Source organism: Schistocerca americana, chromosome 9 (assembly GCF_021461395.2).
Source record: "Schistocerca americana isolate TAMUIC-IGC-003095 chromosome 9, iqSchAmer2.1, whole genome shotgun sequence".
Classification (NCBI taxonomy): Eukaryota; Metazoa; Arthropoda; class Insecta; order Orthoptera; family Acrididae; genus Schistocerca; species Schistocerca americana.
Genome location: NC_060127.1, coordinates 10,514,847 through 10,538,057, shown reverse-complemented (window position 1 = coordinate 10,538,057; position 23,211 = coordinate 10,514,847). Strand labels below are relative to the sequence as shown.

The 23,211-nt window shown below is 39.4% G+C and overlaps 1 protein-coding gene across 1 annotated transcript in view; it reads left to right on the top strand.

The window, feature by feature from the left end:
• The first annotated feature begins 5,201 nt into the window (after nucleotides 1-5,201).
• Nucleotides 5,202-23,211, top strand: part of LOC124550948 (Golgi resident protein GCP60) — an 89,288-nt gene continuing 71,278 nt past the window's right edge. The window contains exon 1 of the mRNA XM_047125760.1: nucleotides 5,202-5,986. Within this exon, the coding sequence (XP_046981716.1) occupies nucleotides 5,803-5,986 (184 nt within the window). The 5' untranslated portion in view covers nucleotides 5,202-5,802. The remainder of the gene's footprint in view (nucleotides 5,987-23,211) is intronic.

Sequence of the window (23,211 nt, the reverse complement as noted above, 5' to 3'; positions counted from 1 at the left end):
TTACATCTGCCCTGAGTTATTTCTGCCTGGTGGTATTAGTACACTCAGTTGTTTAGTCTTGCTTTGAAATTTTCTTTCTGCACCTAACAGTGATGCACAACATTGCTGTTGGGTATTTGTATATAGGATATTTTGATTATATGAAATTTGGTCAAATTTTGACCATATACGAGCAGGACAGCACAGTTTTAGTCTGACAGGAAGTTTGAATATTGACACTTGTTAACTATGTAGTAGAATGAAATTATTGCTGATGTAAATGTAGACAGCTGCCTCTAAAACTTATTTTGCTATTAATCCGGCATCTTTTTAGGATATAATTCTCCTTCTGAAAAGTAACTTTAAAGAGTAAATAATGTTACAAGAAAAAAAAATATCTTGAAAGCTTATTTTAATACAGCTGATGCACCCAGCAATGTAAGAAATGAACCATTTTCACACAGTCTTAGTCTGTATATGTAAGGTGTCTGGACAGTTTGGTAGAGCATGTAATTATTGCAAAACCTTGCAGAGCTATGCTCTCTGTAATTCCGCCAGAGGTCCGAGCTGTCCTGAACCTTGGAGCACGGAATCAATATGATCACTCTGCATGCTGATCACACCCCGGCAGAGCCCTCTGGTCTCCAGTCATGATTGCCATTTGAGAGCCAACCAGTCAGTGCCATCATTATCATTGTGTAAGTCTAGTTTCCTGGGCATTGTCATTGAGCCTCTTCCACTTCCTTCTGTCCATATATAACCCGTCACGGAAAACGTAATCTGTTGTCCTTCATATGGCAGTAAGATCGTCTCGTTGGTATCCATTCCATGGGTTTGGCATCTTCTTGGAGGATGTTTTCCAGTCACCTATCTTTCCAAATGTATTTGGGCTGCTCTTGTTGGAAAGGTACATGCTTTGATACCATAGGTCAGTATTGGTATGAAGTAGCTATTAAAGATCACTAATTTTGCTTTTTCTGGAATAATTTTTATCCCGTAAAATGGTCATTCCATGCCAAGTGGTCTAATTTTGTAAAAAGTTCCTAAGTGACTATAACAGATATTAATGAAATTTTTGTGAGCACTCACACATGTTCCCAGTGAATATTGCCAAATTTTTACTTTCACCAGTGTAATACTTACAGAGACAATAGTTATTTGTTGGACTCTGCAATATTTTTTGAAAGAAACGGAGCTGCTCCATTTTGTACAGCTTTTTTGCACTCTCTTACAAGGGATAATACAAAAAGTTATCATGAATAATATGAATTTAGATAATTTGAAGTGAATGTGGCCAAAGAAATAGCTACTTGAAAAAGAATGTGAAATTGAGCTCTTTGTATCTCTTGAAGTAATTGTGGGATAAATCTGAAACTGTGCATGTAATAACTTGCCAACACAAGGTCATAGAATATAAATTTGAGTTCTCTTACAAATTTCCAGTAGTTTACAAATTGGGGCCAAAAATTGATTAATGCTGTGAAAAATGCCAAAAATGGGCACTTTCAGCCCTCTCTTGTGTAAAAATAATTTTCTGCTAATTATTCTAAAGCACCGTGTTCCAAACCATGTAAGAAAACTAAGATTTGGTTTTGTAATGCGAGCACATAGGGCCCCATGTAGATTCAGAAGTTCTGAAAGAACATAAAGAATCTAATAATCATAGTGTTCTCATTTTTTATATGTCTAGTAATTTGAGATAATCACTAGCTTCTAAACATGGCAGTCTGAAATCAGGAATTTAAAGAATCACTATGAAAAGTGTCCTGGACCAGAAGCTGTAGCTTCTGCAGTTGCTAGCTGTTTCATACCACACGGCAATGGACTCGTGCTAATGGGACACAAGGCCAAAAGCAGGGAATCAATAATGAAGTAGAAACAAAAGTTTGGAGTCAGTTCTGCCATCATTACATAGCTAAATATCAAAGTTTGCATCTCAAGGATATTTAATTTGATCTAGCAATTAACAGAAAGAACAAGCTTGTGACAGCCGATTAATAGTTAGATTATTATGCCTACGGATCTGTTTCAATTCTGCACTAACTTCATTAATGGCATTAAATTTGCTTTCATCAGCAAAGGAGAAATTGTATAAACAGAAGTGTCAGAAGAAGAAAATAGGTGTACTCTAGCAGGAACTAGAGAAAATCGTTTTTTGCCAGCTGATGGAACAACAGTTAAGGTCAGCAGAATTTGAAATGACGCATCACCTTTTCTGGCCAAAATTAATAACATTTACAGGAACTATGAATGTGGTTCTCTTAGCAGAGAGGATAATGTACACTAGAAATTACTTTTCTTTTTAAATTACAGAACTAAAGTTTTGCCTGAAGCAATTGAAAATCAGCTTGCCATACAAGGACTTCAGTTGTGTAAATTATAAAATATAGTTATGGAGGACTTCATAAATTTTAAATCTTCCTTGATTAATAGCAAACTCTGCAAGATGTATAAAAGTAAATTAGCAATATGAAGCTTGATAATGATTCATATATTGAGAAAGGTAACAACAAAATGAAATCAACTTGGGAGGTAATAAATAAAAATATAGGTAGACACAAAAGAAAAGATAACAGCTTTGTCATTAAAAGTGGGGGTAAAACTGTTAAGGACCCACTTCAGATTGCCAACATATTTAGCAAACATTTCACAAATATAGCCATAAATTTAATTAAAACTAAATGCAATTCCAATAGCAAGGTAAAAAACCCATGAATGACATGACAATGTTCCTTTAGCCAGTAACTGAATCAGAGGTACTAAATGCTATAAATAAGTTAAAAAATAAAATGCCATGTGGGTGTGATGGGATTCCTGACAAAGTCATTAAGCAAAGTGCAAGAAACATAGCCTCACATCTCACTGAAATTATAAATGAATCTGTTAAGACAGGGGTGTTTCCATCAAAACTTAAACTGTCAACTATAAAGCCACTTTACAAGGACGGTGATAAATATGATGTTAGTAACTTAAGGCCTTTATCAATGTTGTCAGGTTTCTCAAAAATAATAGAAAGGATAATGTATCATAGACTATACAATTTTTTTTATTAAGAATAGAATATTGGTTAATGCGCAAAATGGTTTCTGTAAAAATAAATCAACTGAAACAGCTATCTTCAATTTTTTGCAACTTGTTCTAAACTCCATAAATAGAAAGAAATTAAATTGTGGATTGTTTTTAGACCTATCAAAGGCCTTTGATGTCATTGACCGTAAGTTACTGCTTAGGAAGTTATATGCCTATGGGATACGTGGAGTTGCCCACATATGGTTTGAATAATATCTGTCGGACAGGCATCAGAAGGTGGAGATAAGCCATGCAGATAGGACATATTAATCAAGATTTGAGAGAGTTTTGTACGGAGTACCCCAGGGATCTGTATTAGGGCCATTACTGTTTTTAATATTTATCAATGACCTACCAAGTCAACTATCTGAAGCAGAGGCAGTACTGTTTGCTGACGATACAAGTTTGTTTGTTAAAGTAAATAGTGAAGCTGACTTACAGGAAAAAGTCACATTAGCAACAGACGAAGCAGACAGATGGTTTAATGAAAACAGACTCATTGCAAAAAAAAAAAAAAAAAAAAAAAATAATTGAACAAAAAATTAGGTCAAATATGTTATATACTTAGAATGCTTAAAAGCTCATGTAATATTAAAACAGTGTTATGTGTTTATTTTTCATTCATGCACAATTTATTAAGATATGGTGTACAGTTTTGGGGGAACAACAGTCTCACAAAACATACATTTAGACTACAAAAGAAGGCAGTCAGAATAATAAAAGGTATAGGATATAGAGACTCTTGTAGGCATGCTTTCAAAGAATTAAAAATCATGACACTACCATCCTTATACATATAGGAAAGCATATGCTTCTTAAAAGTACATGAGGAATTTTCTACATTAAACAGAGAATTTCACAACTACGAAATGAGAAATAGGAATGATTTCCACAGAGAAATTCATAAAACAGCTATGTATCACAAAAGTGTACTATACCAACCCAAAATCCTTTACAGTGCTCTCCACAAAGAACTAAAAATAATACCAAAACTGCACATATTTAAAAGAGAATTAAAAAACATGTTATTGAGCAGTAGTTTTTACAGTATTGAAGAGTTTATGACTCATTGACAATAAAAGCGCAATTAATATTTCCCTGACATAATAAATATGTGTAATTGCTCACGTTTAAATACTTGCTGTTTCTATGAAAGTGTGAAACAGCGTTATTGTTAGAATGGAAGTAATCTTTGATGTGAGAATCACTAGCTTTTTTTAATGTTGTTATCCTACTTGTATATTTTTATGTTAATGTTCTTACAGTTGTATTAAAATTGTAATGTCTAAGTGACAAGTAAATTCAATTATAAATTTTCATGTACATGTATTTTAAGTTGTAATGTTTATTGACAAGTCCTATGTCATTTTGATGATGTACTACAAGGACGGTAATAAATTGAATTGAACTAAATATGGTGACACTCTACACGTGAATACTATTTAATTGTATTTTGCAACGTGTGACAATAATCCGGAAGTACTGTTTGTAATATGTTTTGTGACCATATCCTATCGTAAATCGAAGTATAAAAAATTAAAAACAATGTTTTAGCTCTTTTCCAAATAATAATTATGAATCCTGGCATAATTATTTTCACTGATTGCCGGAAATGCAACTCCCGTTTTACCTAGTAGTGTTGTTTACTTTTCTGCGCTGTGTTAAAGTGTTAATAGCTGACGAAAATAATCCGTCAAGTTTCCTTACGTTAGGAATGTGGAGTGTACTCGACGACAGTAATGTGACTTTAAAAATGACAGAGCACTGCAATCAGTCTCCCTTTCTTTCAGGCTTTATTAGAGCTAATCTAGACTTCGGCTGTAGCCTATCCAGTATCGTGGCTCGGAACTAGCCGAAATCTAGATTTAGCTTTAATGAAGGGACGACCGATTGCTCCCTCATTTTGAAAATAATCCGTTTAAAGTCTGGCTAATAATCTGCTCTCATCAGTGGCTTTTTTCTTTCTTTCTTAAACTCAGCTGCTTAAAACTCAACGACATAGAGGAACGTGGAGTGCAGCGTAAGGGATGACGTTTCTGAACTCGCAGAATTTCCAAACAATGTTCAAAGTAATTGGAAAAAAAAAACTACGCGAATGATACATAGCCGTTTTATTTGGGCTAGAAGTATTTGTGTATTTTAAATTAGATTTTGAGACAAATAAAACAGCCAGAAAATTGAATCTGTGCCGAAAGACGGACGTTTATAGCTGATCATATCCAAATACAAAGATTCAACAATTTGTGGTTGCACAGTCGGAATGCAAAAAACCCATTGTCATTTCCGCATATACGAGTATTGTGATTTTGCTGATACTACTGCTGCACGCTGATTAACATAAATGTACACCAAGTAATGTGTAAAATGTTGACGTCTGCGTAGCTACTGTTTGTCGACAGATTGAACAGCGAAAGAACATCGCTGGCGGGTCGTCGTGATGTACGGTGGAGGTGGAGTATTGTGCGTTGGCAAAAGGGGAAAATGAACTGTGTTTATTAAGCTGAACTTGCACATTCTTTAAGGGAATGAAAACTAATAGGAGGTAACGAGGTGCTTGAAGATGTGTTGAAGGAATTAGATGTAACTGGCACTGAGAAAGGCATCTAGTGTGCTACTGCGAAATAACAATACGAATTCCAAGAGAGAAAAACTGTGGCGTCGATTTGTGCAAGCAAAAACTGTTATGCTCATAGTAATAAACAGACTCTTACAACATAATTCGGTACCTATAAGTCCAAGGGGCTTATAGATGCAATGGCGACGAATGGCGAAAGCAGTCATCTTGACAGCCAGCTAGACCGGCTAAGTATAGGATCCGAGGAAAGCATAACACGTTCACACATTGATGGAGAGCTAAGTAAGGAGGATGAGGAAGCCTTGGAGAAATGGGGATTCCAATTGAAAGATCTATATCGGCTTGCCCTTAGGTTTTATAAAGGTAAGAATGTCATCTTTTAAAAAAGAAAATATAGTGTAGCATTTGCATTGTTGAAGAAAAATAGTTAAAAACTTGACGTTGAAAGTACCATCTGTCCTGTAAACGAGGTGCTGATGTTTAAGTATTTCTACCAGTAAGTCTAGTGATTGTTATTGTTTTTTTCTGAAAGCAGGTGTTCTAGTCCCAAACGATATTATAGGCTATTTATAGTTTCTCACATTCTATAGGCCTAATGCATTCTAGATTTGAATAAAGTTTCCTTTAATGTGTACTTGGTTTTATCCCTTGACACCAGGAAAAACAGGAATGACATCTTTTCATATTTGTATTCTTTCTTTCAATTAATTTCTATGATATGATGAATTCCACATTAAAAACATAACAAAAATAACTCCATTTAGAAACCAACATTTACATCTACATAAATACTCTGCAAACAACTAAAGTGCATGGCAGAGGGGTACTTACTTTGCTACCACATGTTAGGCTTTCTTCCCATTCCAATCAAATGTAGATTATATTTCAATTTCTCCATTTATGCTGTAAAATATCAGTTGTAATGTTTGTAAGTGCAGTGAATAATTGCTGCCTTCATCATATTGCGTTTTGAAATACATTTGCAGGCGTAGTTAATCTCTGATGTCATTAGTCGAAGAAGATGGGTAGAATCGAAAGCCATGGGTTTTCCTAACCTTTTTTCAAGTTTTTGACTCTCCAGTTCTAAACATGTTAAAGTTTGAAGTCTTTGGGTTTCTACTGTGTAGTTTCTGATCAATTCACTCTTTATGATTAAACAATACTGTGTGCAGTAGCACTTTCATTGTGTGTTTTCATACTATTTTTCAGAAGTTCTGTTGAATTTGTAGCGGTTAGGAACACCATTGAACATGTAAGAAAAAAGTTTTATCTTCATCTACAGAAAACAACATACCAGTTGTCATGTGCCTTTACAGTAGTAACACAATGGCAGTCAGTTGCCCAACAGTTAGGATTATTTTGTTGCGTGGTATTGTTGGGGATAGTCAAACAGATCTCGACCATGATTCTGTAAGAGAATGATGCAGCATTATATCCAACACTACTCTGAACACTGCCACTGAACTCCCTCGTTTTGTAGGCTCATGAGAAACGATGGATAGTTGATACATGATATTGGTAACTGTGATTTAGAACAACTCGGTTGCAAGGTTTGAAGTGGAGGACTTGAAATTTTTCATGGACACAATTGTAATCAGAGTTGAAAAATCATTTTAAAATTCCTAGCACCTGGAGTCAAATGCTACTCCATGTATTTGTAGTTCCACATCTAGTGTGACTTTAATTTTAAAGTACTCATCAATTCCCAGCGAATATGGTGCTTGAAGGTCCCTCAGGCATGCAGCTGGATTGATTGATCGTTGTAGAATTAATTTTCGACCATGTAAGGTAACACTGACCTAAAGCAACCCACTAAATCAGAAACTGGTGAACATTGCATTGAAACCAACCACAAAATGAAACACAAAGGTACAAAAAGTCTGCAAAACACACCCCACTATTGGGACTGTGTATACAAGGAGGCTACATGGGAACTAATCAACAACAACAATGTATTTCAACTTAGTCAATTGTGGGCTCCAGCACTGAAAATTCTCCAAACACAGTGAAAGCGGAACACTGAGCACGCCAAAGGTAGAGCGCAGACTGAGGACCGCACTTGAATCGTGAGCGCGAGCTACCCCCACCACTGTAGCATCACATAGTGTGGTCCATACATGGGTTCAGTGGAGGGGGAGACTATATATATATGACCCACTGGTCCAGGATGTCAGTGAGCAGGGGTAACCTGATAATGATGGCATGTTATGCCATCAAAAAATCTTTCAACAATGGTCAATCAATCTGCTTGCAAACCTGAGAGACTATGAAGATGATAAACTTCGATGAGATCACTGCAAACGTGGTACTGTTTGTAACTGGTTGCTTCTTTGTATTTTGTGAATAATTGCAGTAATTCCTTAAAATTATTTTTAAATGATAAAATGTTGCCATTGCAATCAGCATAGTATTTTAGGTGCTACAATTTTATGTTGGGCATTGCTCAGCATATATGTGCTCTGATTTATACTTAATATAAAGAATGTAGAAAATGTAGGGTAAAAGTACATTTACAGTGTACCACAGCTTTCCCACTACGTGCTGCTGTTTGTAGTTGTCGACACGATGAATTGTGGGAAGTTCACTAAACAAATCTCGAGTTGGTTGTTGGTAGCCAATCAGAGTGCTTGTTCATAATTTCCTGTGTTTCGTAGCTAAAATTAGCCGAGTATTTTGTTCTGTTAGGTTAGAATTTAACAACATTGTCGAAATTTTCTGTGAAATCGGAAATAATACATACAAGGAGCGTATTGTGATAACGAACATGTGTTTCTGTCTATATTACACATCAATCTATCATGGCACTCCTATTTTTGTGTTGAGATTTGTTGGCTAGGTCAATTTGTAACCAAATTGTCACATTCCGTTGTACCCAAGGCCTTGGGCTTTGCTACTGGTTAGTTGGTGAGCAAATTAAATTTTCTTCCATTCACATTCACTCATAACAAAATTGTCACATTTGAACCTAATCTAGGCCCCGGGCTGTGCCACACGTCACTGTGTCAGCATATCTAATTTCTTTTACATTCGCGTGTGTTGGCTTTGCAATATTGCAACCAAATTGCCACACTCCAATGTAACCTCGGCCTCGGGCTACACTACAGTTGATTCAGTTAGCAAATCTAGTTTTCTTCCCATTCTGCATATCAGAAACAAATTTTCTTATTCTTTGGAAAGAAGTAATTAAACTCAGCTATTCTCAGATATGTGAACCGATTGGCTACGACTGACGAAAACAAATCGCCAACAACAGCAAATGATGGAAGAGCCTGGTTCACTGAAGGGGACTTCAGTCAGAGTTAGTGTCGGTTTCTGTGTCCTGTTACTTAACTAGTAACCAAACCAGAGAGACATTGCATCAACCACACACAAATAAATTATAATGAGTATTCCACAAGACTAAGTCCTAGGCCACTACTATTCTTGCTGTGTGTTAATGCTATACCATTTTATTTGGGTCATTTAAACCTACTGGTACTGGAGGTCGGTCTATCCTGTGAGATAATGATGCTGTGGCATGTGGTGTCGGACATGCACAAAGAGGAAGAGAACCAAACATTGACAATTACCTTTTTTGTGTTTGTGTGTTATTTTGTATAATGTAGATTGACAGCTTAATCTGTAGTGTAGCCTGAGGTATAGATTAGGATGAAAGGTGACAGTTTGGTAGTGAATGCAAAATTTTAGCTATGGTGAATAAGGTGATCAGTAGCATAGCTCGAGTCTTGGGTTAGATTGAAAGGCAACAATGTGGATATGAAGTAGCAAGGTAGTATCAAAGCTTCTGCTTACTCTTTTATTTACACTAGTAGGCAGAGTTAGTCCTTTTTGCTGGGTGCACCAGTAATTAATGCCAAGTGCAAAGGCATCAGCAGAGAAAATAGTGAACATTTTTGTAGAGCATGCTAAATGGTATAGCACAAATCGGCTAGCATTAATATTTGGGGCAGGTTCTTTTTGGGGTAGGGGAGAGGGGAGGGTAGACAGTTTATCCACTTGTGTACTGTCAAGAGTGCTCCATCCCAGTTAATTTACTGAACCAGCAATGAATAATAAATGGAGTAGGCTACATATTTTGAAGGTTTTTGGGTTAACTTGAACCGTAAGTGTGCAGTAGAGTTGCTAAAATGTTTTGATACATCTACTTCTAGCATAAAACTAATTTGTTCATGTTTGCTTACTTGGTGGAGGGTGCCCAAGAGCTCATTAAATTTTACTGTTAATAATATCAGTTGATGCTAACTCAAATTTTGTTTCATATACAGCTATACTCTGCAAGCCACCTTATGGTGTGTGGCAGATGGTATGTCTGGTACCTGTGAATCCCACACACTTGAGCAATATTCTAGAACCGATTGTACGAGTGGTTTGTAAGCAATCTTCTTTGTAGACTGATTGCACTTCCCCAGTGTTCCACCAGTAAACAGTCTCCCACCTGCTTTACCCATGACTGAGCCTATGTGATCATTCCACCCCAGGGTATGAGGGCATGCCCTCATCTCACTTACTTTCATGCATATGCACCAGTCTGTGTGGATTGGGAACTTCTTGCACCCTGGCTGCTGCCCCTGGCACTGCCACAGACGTCTCTTCAGTCACAGCATCATTGCCATGAACTTTTCCACCCATTCCTGTTTTGTTCATGAAGGGTGGATGGGAAATATGATAGCTTATTTTCTCAAAGTGATCATTTCGCAAGATGTGTGTTAGGAAATATGATGTTCCTCGACTCCTCTTGTACATAGAGGATATGAGAATGTCAGCAGTAACCTCCGTGACGCACAGAGCCTTCCTTGTACTGTCTGCCACTGGAGTTTGTTGAATGTATCTCTAACACTCCCACACTTGCTCTACAGTCCTGTGAAGAAGCATTCCATGCTTCATTGGACCTTCTCTTAGTTAAATCTTTTAATACTGCTTATCCTGTGAAGAAACACTCCACACTTCGTGAGAACTTCTCTTAGTTAAATCTTTTAATACTGCTTGGTAGGCATCCCAGGCTGATGAACATTATTCAAGAATATGTCGAAAAAGCATTTTGTAAACCACTTCTTTTGTTTATGAATTTTACTATGAGCCCCAGTTTGCTATATACACTAATGCTCATAAATTAAGGATAATGCTGACACATGGTGAAACAACACTCTGGTGGGCAGTTTGAGGTTTTAAATCACCTCAGGCTATGACCATGTGGCGCATTTGACTTGCGGTCATCGCACGGTGGCACTCGCAGCAGTCTACATATCCAGAGGTGTGTTGGTGCATGTCAGAGTACGGTGCAGCGAGTAAGTTTGCAGACTTTTTCAGACGTGCTAATGGTGACTGTGTGTAGGAAATGGTTCAAAGAACACACATTGATGATGTTATGAGAGGTAGAATACTAGGGCGACTGGAAGCTGGTCGTAGCACGGGTCCTCTGTGTGCCACAAAGTGTGATCTGACAATTATGGCAACGATTCCATCAGACAGGAAACGTGTCCAGGCGCTACAGTACGGGACGTCCACAGTTTATAACACCACAAGAAGACTGATATCTCACCATCAGTGCCCGCAGGCGGTAACGAAGTACTGCAGGTAGCCTTGTTCGGGACCTTACTGTGGCCACTGGAACAGACACACAGTATACAGACGAGTGAATGGACATGGTTTATTCACCTGGAGACCTGCAAAGTGCATTCCACTGACCTCTGGCCACAGGAGAGCTCGTGAAGCCTGGTGTCAAGAACACAGTACGTGGTCATTGGAACAGTGGTCCCAGGTTATGTTCACGGACGAGTCAGGTATAGTCTGAACAGTGATTCTCGCCAGATTTTCATCTGGCGTGAACCAGGAACCATATCAGATGTCCTTGAAAGAGACCTGTGTGGAGGTCATGGTTTGATGTTGTGGGGTGGGATTATGATTGGTGCATGTACACCTCTGCATGTCTTTGACAGAGGAACTGTAACAGGCCACGTGTATTGGGACGTCATTTTGCACCAGTATGTCCGCCTTTTCAGGGGTGCAGTGGGCCCCACCTTCCTCCTGATGGATGATAACACTTTGCCCCACTGAGCTGCCATCGTGGATGAGTACCTTGAAATGGAAGATATCAGGCGAATGAAGTGACCTGTCTGTTCTCCAGACCTAAACCCTACCGAGCATGTCCAGGATGCTCTCAGCCGACATATCGCTGCTCATCTTCAACCTCCTATGACTCTTCAGGAGCTCCGACAGGCACTGGTGCAAGAGTGGGAGGTTATACCCCAGGAGCTGCTCGACCACCTGATACGGAGTATGCCAACCCATTGTGCGGCCTGTGTGCGTGGTGATCATATCCCATATTGATGTCGGGGTACATGCACAGGAAACAGTGGCGTTTTGTAACACATGTGTTTCGGGATAGTTTTCTGAACTTATCACCAGTACCATGGACTTACAGATCTGTATTGTGTGTGTTCCCTATGGGTCTATGCTATTAGTGCCAGTTTTGTGTAGTGCCACGTTGTGTGGCACCACATTCTGCAATTATCCTTAATTTATGAACATGAGTGTACATTACCTGCTATTTGTTTTATTGGTCATTCCACTTTAGGTCGCTGTGGACAGCTACTCTGAGAGGTATTTTACAGTTGTTATGGTATCCAGTGATTTCTCACCAATGGTGTAATTGAGCAGTAATGGATATCTCCGCCTATTTACTCTCAATCTTACGTTTATTTACCTTTAGGGTGAGCTGCCAGTCCCTGCACCAAGCTTTCGATCCTCTGCAGGTCCTCTTGCAGTTCACTACAGGCTTTGCAACCTTCCTGTGGACAACAGCATCATGGAGCTTCCAACATTATCCACTTGATCAGCAATATAAGTTGTAAATATTAGTAACTCTATAACACTCCTTTATGTTACCCCCAAAATTACCTTTTCGTTTATCAATTTTGGTCCACTGAGAATGTTGTGTTACGTTGTGTTGTGTTCTAACTTCAAGGAAAGCTCTATCCAATCTCATATATTATCCATTATTCACTAACTTGAAGTTTGTTCTCTGTAAGGCATTGTAGAAGTGTATTGGATTCCTCCCAAAAACCAAGGAACATGACGTCAAATGTAGCTATATTGGCTCTACTAGTTTCAACTATTTAGTAATTTTCAGTAGCTCATAATACTTCAGTGTCCAATGGCTGTGTCAAAATGTGTTATGACTGAGAAGGTATCTCCTCAAGCCCCTGATAGAAGACTCTACAGAGATCTTCTGTTCTTCGACAAGAGTTGTTCAGGAAGTTGGCAGTTCGTTTTTGTCTCACATGACCAACTTGCAATAACCTCCTGTTTTTATCAGTCTCCCCGATGTGTGGTGTGTCATCTTTGCTGTTATTTAGCATTTATTAACACAGCAGCCCTGTTCTTTTGATAAATATAACAGTAGTAATGGACAAGTAGCCTGGCATTGTCTCCCCTGCTGTCCACTGCGAGGCAGAATGCTCCTGGTGGCACTGTGGACATGTGATCCGGGAAGGAAAGCATGTAAATGGAGCAGAGATGAATGAGGATCGTTCTAGCAATAAGGGCTGCAAGTGGGTAAATCCACTGACACGAGCAACTTCGACAAAGTGCAGATTGTCATTGCCTGGCACCTGGGAGCGAGCATCTCAGAACTGGTGATGCTGGTTAGCTATTCAGGTTCTACAATCATGAGCATCTAGTGAAAATGCTCGAAGGATAGTGCCATCAGTATTTGACAAGGTGTCGGATGACCATGTCTCATTTCAGAATGTGGGGTTGTAGGCTTGCCTGCTCTGTGAACTAGGATAGGTGTCTATCTGTGTCAGAGCTGACAGAGTATAGTGTTTATTTTTTCCCTTTTTCCCAATATCTCTTTACAGTCTTTCAGTAGTGTCCCTGCTTCTCTATGACTGATCCCAACATCTTGGAAGCTCTGTTATTCCATCCAAGACACCACACTTCTGCTCATCTGTCGAATGTCTCGTATAATGGTGGCAGATAGCTCTTCCAGAGAAAGACGAAGATGTCCACGCTTAGGTTTTTTCAACTTCGGCAACAAGTTGAAGCCTGGTGGACTCTTGTCTGGACCGCAAGGAGGATGCGGCAACACTTGCCATCTGTATTATTTGCTCAGTTTTTGGGCTACAACATTGCTGATATGTGGATGAGCATTGCTATGGACAATGAGTGGCACAGCCTCCAACAGCTGAGATCGGATTTTGAGCATTTTTCTACGCAGAATTTGTTTGAAGTTACGATAATACACTGCTGTGTCACTTGTTCCACGTGGGACTTTATCCGTTACGATGATTCCTTGGTAATCGTAAGCAAAAATCATCATTTGCTTGAGCTTTGATTGTGTGGGTCGAAATTTTTTTGAATGTGGAGAATCTGAAGTTCTTCTCATTGGACCTTGATTTCAACTTCAGTTCAAAGTCCGTTATCTACGTTTCACCAAGAGTGACAATTCGACACAAGAATCCTTGAGCTTCACGGTTGAATCGTTGTTTGAGCAAGGGTGCAGCGTCCAGGTGTTTTTGTGCTGTTCCTCAGCAGTTAAACAGTGTGGGGCCCTTGTCGCAGAAATGTTTCTCTTTTTCAAATTGTTTGTCAGAAAATGGAATACTGATGCTGGGGGAATTCCCATGACCTGAGAGAGTTCCTCAGAAGTTGCATTACAGTTTTCTTCAAGAGAATTTTTTCCACAAATTTCACACGTCGTTCATCTGTTCCATGTCTTGGATTATCGTGTATTGCCATACTACCATCACAAAAATGATTAACACAATGTGAAACTGTACTATGGTCCATTCTGAACTCACCACAAACTTCACTTAACACGCTATGGATTGCTGTCTGGTTTTGCCGTGTCAAGTTTTGATCTTGATGTACAACCTCTGACCTTCAACAGTCACAATACCCAACACCCCTGAAGGGTCCATTTCTATGTCATGCCAATCTTATGTTAAGAATACACAGCAAAATAGTCAAAAACATGTGCTTCTTCCTTAAGCTTCCAATCCACAGGAATACCAACCTGTGCATTATTAATGAAATGTCCCTCATATATCAGATTGTTGTCAGACTGATCTTAAGTGTAGGACTTGGTTATTTTGGAAGGTGATAATTTGGTTGTTGATTGGGGAATCCAATGAATGTGTCACTGGTGGTAGACTTTTCTGTGCACAGCCCAAAATGTGAGGGGGTATCCAAAAAAAACTGGAATTGGTTTTTAAAAGCTGTATAGCTTCAAATTGTCTACAAAACAACCTTGTCCCCTTTGACGTATGCTCCATTACAACTAATACATTTTTCCCACCTGTGCTTGCACTGTTTGAAACATTTTTTGTAGTCATCTGTAGAAATGGCGGACAGCTCCTTGGCCCCCTCCCCCAGTCTGATTTCTTCAGTGTTGTCAAATCTGTGCCTTTTCGTGTCCCTTTTCATGAGTGGAAATAAGAAAAAGTCGCACGGAGCCAGGTCAGGCAGCAGAACCATTTTATTTTTAGCCAGAAACTGTTTGACAGAGCTGGTTGTGTGTCTTCCATTAAAATGTGCTGAACTCAGCTCCAAGGTAACCCACTGATCTCTATCAGTTGTCTGTTGATGGTCTGTGAGCACAGGCTCTTGGAATGTTTTCCAATATTTTCGTCGATTCGATTCAGACAGTTAATGGACATCCAGAACGAGGTTCGTCATCATTCGACATGTTGCCATTTTTAAATCGAGCAAACCAATCGTACACTTGAGTTTTTTCCATAGCATCATCTTAGTAATCTGTTTTGAATATTAAAACAGTTTCAGCAGTATTTTTACTGAGTAGAAAACAAAATTTCACAGCCGTGCATTGTTCACTTAAACTTTCCATCATAAAAATGAAACAAGAACAAAATAGTGCCAGCAAAACCAGTCACTGCAGATGAACAGAACAAGCCAGGTTGACAACATGGGTGGCACTGAACTGGCAAGGAGTTGCTCTATACAGGCCTATCGACAGAAATGCGTACTACACAAGCTCTGCCCACGGCAATGTTACTCTAGTCTTTTTTGTGTACCCCCTTGTATTGATTAGGTTGAAAGGTCATAGTTTGGCTGTGACTTGATGAGGTCAATAATTTGTTGTAACAAATTTATTTTATACGTAACTCTTGACAAGAATGTATTAGATCAAATGCCAACAAATAGACTTTGACTTCTTTGAGGTGTGTATATTGGGTTGGTATCACTGACTGTGAGATAGTCATTGCAACAATGATTACCAGAGTAGAAATGGCAATTGAAACAAGTATAGCTATGTATATGTTCAGTGAATTATGTAAAGAGTCAGTAGTGGCATATCTCAGGGAGGAAGCTGAAAATTTATCTCTGAGTAGGAGATGTGGAGCAGGGCCAGGCATGGTGTGCCAAACAGCTCACGATCTGGGTGTGCAGGCCAAGGCTCTGCCTATCTTGGCTTTGCTCGATCCTTCACAGAAGTACTCGGTACAGTGTGATGTTTCATTTAGTATTGTGGCATGGCATTTTTTGGTCATCTCTACACACTACAGTGTGGCAGAATTGTGGTGTCAGCACTGTATACCCTTATCATTTTTTTGTGGTATGAAGGATATTCAGAGGTCCCCTGGCTGTATGCACAAAAAGAGGCAGTCTAGTGATCTGTCATCACAAGCCTTGAAAACTGAATGGGAATGACAGAAGAGAGGGACGAGACTTCTCAATATCTATTACATAGACGTGTAATTGACAGGTACTGCAAATTTGCTATGAAATACTATTAAAGTACCATGCAGAAATAATTTGAAGATTTAGTTAGCAATGAAAGAGCAAAAAATCACAACCATCACTAGAGAGGATTCATTGTTCCATACAACGAGAAGCACTTTACACTAACTTTCAGCCATGGAGCACATGAGGAAATTGGTGGTATAAATGGTAAAATTTCTGAAGTCACATGCATTATTTCAGTGTCAGTTGCAACAATTTTGGATAGATGCATTTGAAAAGAAAATTGCATAGTGGAAGTGACAAATTGTGCCAAAAAACACTGTCCATTTCCCTAAGCATGGTGGCATTAAAGAAGACACACGACTTTAAGAATTCATTGTGGCTGTGAGAGAATTAGGAGGATAGTTTCCTAAATATTTTGAGGATACTACCAATCTTACGTCTGTTTTTGAGACCACTTGCCGTCTGTTTATGAGACCACTTGTCATTTAATTTGAAAGCGTCCCTATGCGTGTGCAGATGTTACTGATTGATCTGCAGTGTAATTCCCATTTTAAAGACAAATCCTTTTATGTTAAAATTGTCCAGGACGTTCACATTGTTTTCTTCAAGTAGAATTTCCACATTTCCATTATGAGGTTACAAAAATGTTTCAGTATTTCAATTATGAAACTAAATAAGACACAATTGCTTGGCAACCTGAGTGCGAAAATCTGTGGAATTGTTCACTTATGTCCATATTTGACACTTTATGCCAGATAAAAATTATATTATGTTTTTAGTGCGCCAAAAATAATTAAATAATACTGAAAATTTGTGTGTTTGTTGAAAAATGTGAAATATGAAACAAAGTCGTTTGGAGTGTGACTGCATTGACATTTAAATGCGACATGTTTGCAGTTTCTCCCTCCTCATGCTCAGACGTTGTGCCGTGGTGGCAAGGGAAATGTGCAAGTAGGCTGAGCACTAAGGCACTCGTGCCAGGGCTCGACTCGTGAGCTGAATTCTTGGCCGCCCCTGATGAGAGGAACTGTATAGAAAAATAGTTGACCAAGTAAAAATGGAAATGTCGTGTGGCTAGGGCCTCCCGTCGGGTAGACCGTTCGCCTGGTGCAGGTCTTTCGATTTGACGCCACTTCGGCGACCTGCGCGTCGATGGGGATGAAATGATGATGATTAGGACAACACAACACCCAGTCCCTGAGCGGAGAAAATTTCCGACCCAGCCGGGAATCGAACCCGGGGCCCTTAGGATTGACAGTCTGTCACGCTGACCACTCAGCTACCGGGGCGGACTGGTTGACCAAGTAATAGGTATGTACGTATATAGAACAACAATTAACGATAGGAGGAACCTTCCATGGTGTACACTACAGAGTCAGTATCAAAAAACTTTCAAAGAAATGGCAGCTACTGCACAATAGATCTGAAATGAAGCAAAGGGTTTTAGACATAGAGATGCTAAATGAAACATGTCAAGAGCGCAATGCATGAAGCCGTCAGTGACTTAAGTATCAGAATCTTATTGAAAGATCTCTCACAAAACGTAAAGAAATCCTGGTCTTATGTTTAAGGCTGCTAGTAGTGGCAACAAAGTTATAGTTCAGACACTCATGGATGACAAAAGAACTGAAATTGAGGATAGCAATGAAAAAGCAAAAGCAAAAACACTGTATGCTGTACTTAGTTGACAGATGTTCATTTTCAAAGGAGGGTCCAGAACTACTACTCAAGTTTCATTCGTGAACCACTATAAAATTAAGTGTAATGATGTCAGTGGCACTGAGAAACAACTGTCATTGCTAGACTGGAATCCAGGGCCTGATGGAGTCCCTGCCAGCTGCTATTTAGAATTTGTGGCCCCGTTACCCTTTATTTAAACATAATAAACCATAGATTACTCAAAACTAACTGGCCAGCAACAGAAGCTTTCTGCAATATAATCGTCCTGTAACACTAATATCCATCTGCTGTGTAATTTTATAACTTAAAAGTTATCATGAACAGAATTAACTCTTATTTGGAAACCAGCATGGGCTCTATGTAATCTATTTTGCAAAAACACAACTTGCAGTATTCTCATTTGACATCCTGAAATCTGTGGGTTGAGGCAATCAGATGCAGTATTTCTCGAGTTTTGAAAAACGTTTCACTCAGTACTACATGAATCCTTATTAATGTATGTATGTTCATGCTGAGTAACAAATGAACTTTGTTACTAGTTTGATGATTTCTTGGTAGGAAAGACTCAGCATGATATCTTTGACAGAAAGTCATCACCAGATGTGGAAATAACTTCAGGTGTGCCATGATGAGGTGTATTTTATATATATTTTAACAACCTGTCAGACAGTATTAATGGTAACCAGGCTTTTTGCAGTGGATGAATAATCATGTGGGGTCCTGTCTTAGGAAAGCTACACAAACATTGAGTCAGACCTTAATAAGATTTCAGAGTGGTGCAAAGTTCGACTATTTGCTTTAAATGTTTAGAGATGTGAAATTGTGAATAGCACAAAATACAAAAATGGAATATCATAACAAGATTGATAAGCTACTCATACAAATACCTATGTGTAACAATGTATGTGAATATGATGTTGAATAATTGTATAGTGTCTGTTGTAGGTGAAGCAGGTGGACGACTTCGTTAGCAAGATACTGTCAAAATCAGTTTTCAAACAAGGTTATTTACAAAACACTTGTGTGACCCATCCTAGCATATTGCTTAAGGCTCATACGTGTAGGACTAATAAGTGCTATTGAATGTGCACAAAGCAGGACAGCATAAATGATAAGATACATATTTGACCCAAAGAGAGCTTCACAGAAATGCTGAAAACCGTGTATTGGAAGACACCTAAACTTAATGTCAGTCATCCTCTAAAATCTATTTCCAGTGTTTCAAGAACCAGTATTGAATGAAATGTGTAGGCATTTACAGGGTGTTTCAAAAATGACCGGTATATTTGAAACGGCAATAAAAACTAAACGAGCAGCGATAGAAATACACCGTTTGTTGCAATATGCTTGGGACAACAGTACATTTTCAGGTAGACAAACTTTCGAAATTACAGTAGTTACAATTTTCATCAACAGATGGCGCTGCAGTCTGGGAAACTCTATAGTACGATATTTTCCACATATCCACCATGCGTAGCAATAATATGGCGTAGTCTCTGAATGAAATTACCCGAAACCTTTGACAATGTGTCTGGCGGAATGGCTTCACATGCAGATGAGATGTACTGCTTCAGCTGTTCAATTGTTTCTGGATTCTGGCGGTACACCTGGTCTTTCAAGTGTCCCCACAGAAAGAAGTCACAGGGGTTCATGTCTGGCGAATAGGGAGGCCAATCCACGCCGCCTCCTGTATGTTTCGGATAGCCCAAAGCAATCACACGATCATCGAAATATTCATTCAGGAAATTAAAGACGTCGGCCGTGCGATGTGGCCGGGCACCATCTTGCATAAACCACGAGGTGTTCGCAGTGTCGTCTAAGGCAGTTTGTACCGCCACAAATTCACGAAGAATGTCCAGATAGCGTGATGCAGTAATCGTTTTGGATCCGAAAAATGGGCCAATGATTCCTTTGGAAGAAATGGCGGCCCAGACCAGTACTTTTTGAGGATGCAGGGACGCTGGGGCTGCAACATGGGGCTTTTCGGTTCCCTATATGCGCCAGTTCTGTTTATTGACGAAGCCGTCCAGGTAAAAATAAGCTTCGTCAGTAAACCAAATGCTGCCCACATGCATATCGCCGTCATCAATCCTGTGCACTATATCGTTACCGAATGTCTCTCGTGCAGCAATGGTAGTGGCGCTGAGGGGTTGCCGCGTTTGAATTTTGTATGGATAGAGGTGTAAACTCTGGCCCATGAGACGATACGTGGACGTTGGCGTCATTTGGACCGCAGCTGCAACACGGCGAACGGAAACCCGAGGCCGCTGTTGGATCACCTGCTGCACTAGCTGCGCGTTGCCCTCTGTGGTTGCCGTACGCGGTCGCCCTACCTTTCCAGCACGTTCATCCGTCACGTTCCCAGTCCGTTGAAATTTTTCAAACAGATCCTTTATTGTATCGCTTTTCGGTCCTTTGGTTACATTAAACCTCCGTTGAAAACTTCGTCTTGTTGTAACAACACTGTGTTCTAGGCGGTGGAATTCCAACACCAGAAAAATCCTCTGTTCTAAGGAATAAACCATGTTGTCTACAGCACACTTCCACGTTGTGAACAGCACACGCTTACAGCAGAAAGACGACGTACAGAATGGCGCACCCACAGACTGCGTTGTCTTCTATAACTTTCACATCACTTGCAGCGCCATCTGTTGTTGAAAATTGTAACTACTGTAATTTCGAAAGTTTGTCCGCCTGAAAATGTACTGTTGTCCCAAGCATATTGCAACAAACGGTGTATTTCTATCGCTGCTCGTTTAGTTTTTATTGCCGTTTCAAATATACCGGTCATTTTTGAAACACCCTGTACGACAGCTCCCTCAAATGTCACTGTTATAATTTCCAGGAAGACAAGATTGGACTAATAACAGTTCGTACAGACGTTTTTAAAAGTCGTTCTTACTGCACTCCATACGTGAATGGAACAGGTAGAAACCATTTTACATGGTACAATGGGAAGTACCCTCTGCCGTGCACTATACAGTGTTTTGTAAACTATAGATGTAAACGTAGAATTATAAATATGTCCCCAATTAATATCCATTTTTTCCCCTTTGTGTTCTGTTATGTTTGAAGGTGATACTAACAAGACATGTTCACGAAATGTATTTGTAGTTGCGTATATGGGCAACTGTCAGCGGTATAATGGAATGGTGACAATGAAAATTTCTGTCGGAACGGGACCTGAACACGGATTTCTCGCTTATTGTGAGTGGTCGCCTTACTAGGTTATCGGCGCACGACACGTGGCCAGACCCAGACTTCCATATCGTCAACCATGTGTTTGCAACCTGTACTTTTACATTATTATGTATATTCCTTTACAGGGGAGATAATTTAATTGGAAGTCATTTGCCCGGTGTGGTGGATAAATAATGGATGCCCGAGTTGTTCAGAAGTATGGTGCAAAGTTCCTTCAGACATGGATGCATGTCTGAAGGAACAGGCACTGCCGTGACTACAGCCATTATGAAATATGAAATGTATTCACAGTTGCAAATATGGATAACCCTAATTTGTGAGAGTCCCGGTCCAGCACAAAGTTTTGTTGTCATACCATTATACATCTGAGGGTTGTCCATGTTCACAACTGCGAATACGTTTCATGTGTTTCGTGACAGCTGTAGTCACCTCAGTGCCTGTTCCTTTGGATGTAGATGCATGTCCGAAGGAACTTTGCATCATACTTCCAAACAACAAGGGCACTGCAATATCATAACATGTGTCCAGCCAAAACACACAAATGCCCGCGGAGTCTGGAGACATTCGTAGTTAAAATATGTGGGACTGTATGTTGACATTCTGGAGTATCTCCTCACCGTGCATCAGTTGGAATGAAATGTACATCTAATTTAATGTAACCTAATCTAATCACACTCACAATTTTTTTCAAACCTCTTGCGCCATCCTCTTTAACTCAGAATCACGTTTGCACCCTGTCCACAATTATTTGTTGGGTGTGTTCCAATCTCTGTCTCCCCCTGCAGTTTTTACTTTCTATAGCTCCATCTAGTACTGTGTAAGTTATTCCCTGATGTCTTAACACACGGCCTGTCACCCTGTCCCCTCGTCTTGTCAATGTTTTTCATATATTTCTTTCTTCTCCAATTCTGTGAAGAATCTCCTTGGTCTTTATCTTAGTGATCCACTTAATTTTCAACATTCTTCTGTAGCACCACGTATCAGACACTTCAGTTCTTTTCTTTACAGGCTTTCCCAGAGTTCAGGATTTATTACCGTACAATGCTATGCTCCAGATATACATTTCAGAAATTTCTTCCTCAAATTGAAACCTGCGTGTGACACTAGTAAACTTCACTGTGCTGGGAATGCCCTCTTTGCCTGTACTCATTTGCCTTTTATGTCATCCTTCCTTCGTCTGTCGTATTATATTGCTTCAAAGGTAGCCGAATTCCTTCACCTGGTCATGTATTATTGTGCTTCTGAGGTAACAGACCTGCTTCACTTCAGCTACTTTGTGATTCCCAAATTTCTCACAGTTCTCATTTCTGCTGCTTCTCATTACTTTTGTCTTTCTTTGGTTTACTCTCAGCCCATGTCCTGTACTCATTAGACTGATCATTCCATTGAAAAGGCCCTGGAAAGCACTTTCACTAAGGATAGCAGTGCCCTCTGTTAATTGTATCATTGATATCATTTCACCCTGATTTTTAATCTTACTCATGAAGCTTGTCTTTTATTTTCGTCATTGCTTCTTTGATGTCAAGATCGAACAGTAGGGACAAAAGACTGCATCCCTGTGTTACACCCTTTTTAATTCAGTTGCTTCATTCTTAGCCCCCTATTCTTATTTTTTCCCTCTTAATTCATTTATATATTGGATATTGCCCATATTTCCCTGTAGCTTACTCCTATTTTTCTCAGAATTTTGAACGTCCTGAACCATTTTGTATCGTTGAACCCTTTTTCTACGTCAACAGATCCCATGAACATGTCTTGGTTTTTCTTAAGTCTTGCTTCCATTATGACCTGCAACGTCAGAACTACTTCTCTGATACTTTCACCTTTCGTAAAGCCAAACTGACTTGTCACCTAACTGCTCCCCATTATTATTTTCCATTCTTCTGTCTGCTATTCTTGGCAGCATCTTGCATGCATGGGGTGTTAAGCTGATTGTGCAGTAGTTCTAACATTTATCTTTTCTTACTTTCTTTGTGATTGTGTGGATGATTTTTTTAAAG